The sequence below is a fragment of the Cucumis sativus genome, chromosome 2 (assembly GCF_000004075.3).
Source record: "Cucumis sativus cultivar 9930 chromosome 2, Cucumber_9930_V3, whole genome shotgun sequence".
NCBI classification, from domain to species: domain Eukaryota; kingdom Viridiplantae; phylum Streptophyta; class Magnoliopsida; order Cucurbitales; family Cucurbitaceae; genus Cucumis; species Cucumis sativus.
This window is the reverse complement of record NC_026656.2, coordinates 14,217,894-14,224,389: the sequence shown is the minus strand read 5'-3', so window position 1 is coordinate 14,224,389 and position 6,496 is coordinate 14,217,894. Positions and strand designations below refer to the sequence as shown.

General features: G+C 26.9%; 1 protein-coding gene across 1 annotated transcript; it reads right to left on the bottom strand.

The window, feature by feature from the left end:
• Nucleotides 1–4,901: 4,901 nt before the first annotated feature.
• Nucleotides 4,902–5,641, bottom strand: LOC101206880. The gene has a single exon (XM_004147992.3). It carries the CDS (start codon nucleotides 5,559–5,561, stop codon nucleotides 5,079–5,081), a length of 483 nt encoding a protein of 160 aa, XP_004148040.1. The 5' UTR covers nucleotides 5,562–5,641; the 3' UTR covers nucleotides 4,902–5,078.
• Nucleotides 5,642–6,496: the final 855 nt, after the last annotated feature.

The window sequence follows — 6,496 nt, the reverse complement described above, 5'->3', positions numbered from 1 at the left end:
TTTTCTTAACTATACTCTCATGTCCCTCAAAATTCATTCAGATGCGATATCTATTAATTCATGTCATCGTTCTTAAACTCAGGATGTTACATAAATTCTCTTAATTAACATTTTTAAAAATAAGTTTGAAAATTGACCTCTAGTGTATGGATAATTGTTTATGGGTACATACCTTCATCACTTTCTTAATTATTTCATTTTTCGTTCTTCGCTTCTTAATCCTCTTTTATCATTCTATAATCTTCAAAACTCTCTTCACTAACAATCAAACATACAAAACTCTTAAATCAACAATTGACTCGAAAGCTTAAGCTAGTGGATTGAAGGCAGATTTAATACTGTATCATTTCACACTTTTCTCATTCATAATAGCATTGCAGAGGTTTGAACCTAATTATGCATCCTGATGCAACTTGTTCTGATAAGCATAATACCATTTTAAATCACCAATTTATCCAAAAGCTAACTCAATGGGTAGGGTAAATTTAACATAAAACATGTAACAAAAATTCTTCTTTTAAAAAGTTGATCAATTCAAATGTTTTTCCTCAAATCAATTTATAGAATAAACTTCTTTTTTTGAAAAGTTATCTAGAGTGATTGTCAAATACTCTAACGTTCTCGGAAATGGTGTGTGAGGGTTTTGTGTAAATGATAATGGTTTGCAATATTGGTCCAAATGAGAATAGAGAAGATGAATTCATAATATATAATCCAATATCAAATGTCAATATCAACTTTGCATTTTCATTTATTTCTTTAACCCTACATCTTAGAATTCCTTCATGGAGTAGTCTCTTCTTTTTCTTGAAAGGTAGGCCCAATTTTCTCCTACCTTTTTTGTTCTCTTTTAATACAATTTAATTAAACTCCATCTCTCAAAGCTAATCTTAATCTCTCTTTTTCTTTTTATAACTAATTAAAAACAATTCATTAATATAATTTGCATCTTAATTTGATAATGTGAATCATTTCTTTATAGGTGAACTTTCAACTCATTAGACTAAATCTTCAACATCGTTAAATATTATCTCTACACTTTTATTTTAAGAATATAGAGAAATTGTGATGAAGAGTAAAAAGGTATATACAAATGTAACAATAGTCTTTCTAAACTCCCAAATAGAACAAGTAAAATTAACTATATATTTTTATTTTTTACTACTTTAATATAATATGAAATTTGATATACTTCTGTCAATGATTTCTATCATCGGTAGTGTACAATATGAAATTTTACTATTATTTAATCAATATGTTCAACAATAGTATTTGATATACTTTATATCAATGAGTTGATATCAATTAATCTATTTTTCTTTTAAAATTTTGATATAACTTTTGATGGTACACTACATTAACAAAACATTAGACGTCAATATTTTCTTTTATCATTCAAAATTATTTAGTGCTTGAGTTGGGAGAGGATTCGTGGTAGTTTTCCTCCTAATTGAAATTTATTTTTCTTTTTTTTATTAAGTTGTATAGTGTGTTGGGTCATTTTGTTGTTTTGTTATTCAGATGGGTACGATTTATTCGTGTATGGACACGACTTTAGGTTGTGAAGTCAAGCTCTATCGTGATAAATACATTCTAAGTATATTGGCTAATTTGGTAAAGGAAAAAAAGGACTAGTAGACAAAATAAATAAAGTAAAACTCACAACCCATCCACCTTTAAATGGATGGATATTTTCATAATCTCTCTTTTCTTTAATTTCAATTGATATGCTTAATCTTTGTTTTTTTTTTTTTTTCTTGCCTTTCATTTCAACCTATACTTCCAAGAACATTACCTACTAAAAGGAATTATCATCTTTGTTCTTTTGTCCATTCTATTGTTTGTGAAAAAGTGTTCTAATAGTGATAAATTATTTATGTCCATTGCCATGTATGGTAATGTATATTCTTTTGAATGATTTATTTTATATAGATGAAGACTTACATGCATTGTATCTACATTCCCACATTAATGCATGTTGGGATCATTGTATGTGTACTTTTCTTTCTTGACATATTATAAATTTGAATTTTGTATTAAAAATAAAAGTTTGGGTCCAAACTTATATTTTAATGTTTACTATAAGGAAAAAAAACTTATATAATGGACTTTTTTTTACTTGCTGATGAATCAATCTAAACTATTAACGACTTTCTTTTTCTAAAAATAATATTATTTTAATGACAAAATTACGGATTTAGAGAAAGTAGGGTAAAAAATAGACACGTGATTTAGCTAACAGATGGACAGCTACGTATTTTCAGTGTACAAATTGACCTACGTGGACTTAAACCAAGTCCATGAGTTACTTGATGCTAACGGGGATGTTGGGTTTAAATATAGTCGACCTAGTTCACAAGTACCACTCGTTTTTAACAATACTTTTTTTCTTTTACTTTAGTTTTAGAATATGTTCTTTAATTAGTTCTTTTTTTCTTTTTTTCTTTTTTTTTTGTCTAACCACATTATTTGTGGAATTAAGCCCTAAAAATAAATTTTCAAATAAAAAAAATCTAAATCTTTTTATTTCTTATGATTAATGGATCTATCTACTGCTGTGCAAAACTTAAAATTTAAAAATTTCTTAGACATAAAATTCAAGTTTATATCTACTAGAGCAATTAATTTATAATTTTTTTAAAATTGTCATGAGAAATTTTATTAGACATTGTTAAAAGTTCAATAAAAAAATAAATCCAAATTTGAACTAACTTTATAATTTAATGTTTTAACTGTTACTAAATTTTGTAATGGTGTTGGGCAAAATTAGTATGAATGGAATAAAAAAAAGAGAATATAAATATCTTTTCAAACACCATTTTAAAGTTAAATTTGATAGAAAAGAATTGATAATTTTGAAATTAAAGAAGAACAACCAAAACAATCAAACTCATTAATTAAAAAAAATCACTTTCTAACAACTTAAGTTGTTAGAAAAAAAATTATATAATTTTTATTTTTTGTAATATAAAATGTTTTTTCCAAAAAAACTTGTAGAAATAAAGAAGCTTAATTATTTATTTATTCTAAAAATAAATAAATTAAAAGATGATTATCCCTACTTATTATTATTGTTTTGAAATTCATCCAATAGTTTGATTTGAAATTTTGATAATTGGTGTTAGAATCTCTGAGGATCTAATTTAGTTTATTGAAATAATTTTTTTGTTTGTTTTCCTTTTCCATTGGAAATTAATTAAATTATGAACCGACATAATCCAACACTTCAATTTTTAAGTTAATTAATTATTGTTAATTACTTTATTAAACTTTTCTTCAAGTTTTGAAAATAATAAAATATCCCAATAAAATCAACATCTCATCGACAAATTTTAAATATGTTTTTATGTTGGGTGTTTAAAAATTGTTATTACATAACAAAAATTAAATATTCATCCAAATATATTTTAATATTTTCTTTATTAGAAAAAACTAATTTTTCATACCCACTCTCCAACAATCTCCTTTATTAAAAAAAAATTCATAAATTTCTCAAAATATTTACGTAAATTTGAAGTTTGCCCTTGTATAATGTCGTTACTTTACTTCTTTTCCTTCTTATTCTTTTACGACTTATTCATCTCATATTCATATTATTAATTTTTTCATACTATTACTTCCTCTTCATTTCGCAATTTCATGGTTATTTATGTAAATATTTACCAATTTCTTTCTTGCTTCTTCCAGAATTTATTTTCTCCTCTTCATTCCTCTTTTTTTTCTTCTCTTTTTGATACAAGATCTAAACGATATTGGTATAGGATCTAAATGATCAGTTGTTTATTCCAGATATACAAGGATAGACCACTATTACTAATAGATCGTTTTGATTTGGTACAAAATTATTTAGACTAGGTATAAAGGGACAAGATCGTTTAATTTAGACTTACTTCAAGATCGTTTAGACTTGCAACAAGATTGTTTAGACTTTTGCTACAAGATCGTTTAGACTTGTTATGAAATAATTGATAAGAGATTGTTGACTAGGTAAAAAATTATTTTTTTTTATGTGTGTGACTCATTAATCGCGGGAGTGTTTTTGTTATGTCAGGTTGTGGGCTTGTGAGCTTTTTCCTTTTTAAAAAAAGGATAGTTGCAAATCTAGCAATTAGATTCAAAATGTTGCTATATCTTTAATTATTATTCCTAATATAGCCATCAATTATAATTACTCTTTTAAAATTCTATGCGATGTAAATATTTTTGCGTTTTATTCTATTATTTTTTTTAAAAAAATCTAAATAAAAAATCATTAAAACTAGTTTTTAAGAAATTGTAAAAAATAAAACACAAAATATTTACCCTTCATAGAAAATTTAAGTATAATTAATTTTGTTTTTTAGTGGTTTTGTTATAGGGAGTGTAAATAGTTTGTCAATTATTTTTCTAAAAAAAAATTCCATTTTTTTACCGATTTGTGTAACACTTGATTGATTATCATAGTTTACCTTTATATATAATAGTCTTTGTTTGGAGTACAAACAAAAAATACTAACACCAAATAAAAATTTGAAATAATATTTATTATAGTAAGTTAGAAATAATTGTAAACACAATTACTATATTTGATTTGATTGTTATTTGTTGTTTTTAATTCTACTTCAAACCTGTTTTCTACCTAAATTCTGTTATTTTCATGTTATACCAAAAAGTTCAATATATTTACTAAATATAGTAAAAAGAAATGTAGAAAAGGAAAGGAATAGTTTTATTACTTTTGAGACACCATTTTTGTAAAGTTACCTTTTTAAACATTGTACAACTTACAAAATAATGTCTCTTATATTATCGTTCTTCAAATCCTGAATTAACCTAACAATCTTTATTTTTTCTTTATTAATATCAGTGGTTTTTAACCTTTCATATTCCTCCCTTGAATTACTTAAGTTTGAAATTATAAGTAATAAAAACAAAAATAATGTATTGGAGAATAATTTATCTTTTTACTGAGGGGTAAATACGTAAAAGTAGACAACAAAGAATCTGATGCGATTGCCTATGGGATGCATAAGAAACGAAACATCCACAAAAAGCAACATCATATCATATTTACACTATTAACCCTAACAAAAACTCCATTATTCCGGAATTGCACTCAGCTTCGCCCTAAATTTCCTACTTCCACCCTTCTTCTTCTTCAACCCCACCTTCCTCGAACCTTTCCTCAACTCCTCCTCCTCCCAATTTCCCACCGGAATAACCGCCGTCCCTCTAGATCCACATTTCTCCATCCCACCACCACCACCACCTCCCCCCTTCATAAGCGCCGAACTCGCCTTAACCGCCAATGCCGCCATCTCCTCCGCCTGCATCCGCTGATTCAGCCTCTCCAACGGTAAAGCGAAGTAAAGCTGACCGAGTTGAAGCTCGTCGTCTTCGTCAACCGCGTAAACGACGTCGTCGAAATCCATATCGTCCGAGTTGCAGATAAAACTCGCTGGATGTTTGTGTAGAACGTAAGAAACCTTGACTGGGTACGAATACTCAACCAATGTTCCGTCAACAAGAATCAATTTGGCTGTAGCAACGTTGGTAGAATGGGAGGATACACAAATCCCCATTGTTTGGTTTGGAGTTGAGTGGACTCAGTGAGTTAGATGAAAGAGGAGTTGTGTGATTGAGCGACGAAGGAAGGAGAAAGGAGAAGGAGTATATAAAGGGAGAGAAGGTGTCTTAAAATAAAGGGTTTCAAATAGAGTGCCACGTTGGATATTGTTTTTGTCGTTTTGTGTTTGAGGGTTATTTTTAAAAAGGGATTAATTAATTAATTAACTGCCAGACTGTATAATGAGTGATGACAGGCTGGAAGGATTTGGTGCAAAATTAGAATAACGAGAAAGTCATTTCTTGGTCAATTTCAAAACATTATTGAATTTAATTACACTTTCTGTTTAATGATGGAATTCAAATAAATTTGTAGCTCATTAAAAATGTGTGTTTTTCAAAAGTGAAAAAGGAAATTTTAGAAAGAAATAAAGTGATTATTGATTAATTAAATAAATCAATTTTCAAATGCAAGTTAATTTATACTAATTAGGTCATTTGCCTAACAGATCATTTCTCCCAATTTTATTTGACTTCTTTTTCATTATTCACATAAATGTCTTCTTAAGTGCTTTCATTATAACAAAATGACCACTTAAAAGTATCAAAAAGTTTTCTATGTTCATTGAAAACTTTTTTTTTCTATTTACTATAATTCTAACCATTTTGGGCATTCGAAAATTTTCTCATATTATATATTTGTAAAGTACCGTTTTTATTTCATTTTTCATAAGATTTCAACCAACTTCTAATTTATTCTAAGTTCAAATGGTTAAAAATACCATTATAGGATTTTTAAAAATATAAATTTAGTTTAAAATTTATATCTTTTCCTACAAACTTTGTAATGATGTATTCATTTCTATTCTCGGTTAGATTCTAAAAAAAATAAAATTATCAAAAGAGATTAATTTTTAAAATTTAACTTGAGTTTTTTTTAATATATAACTAA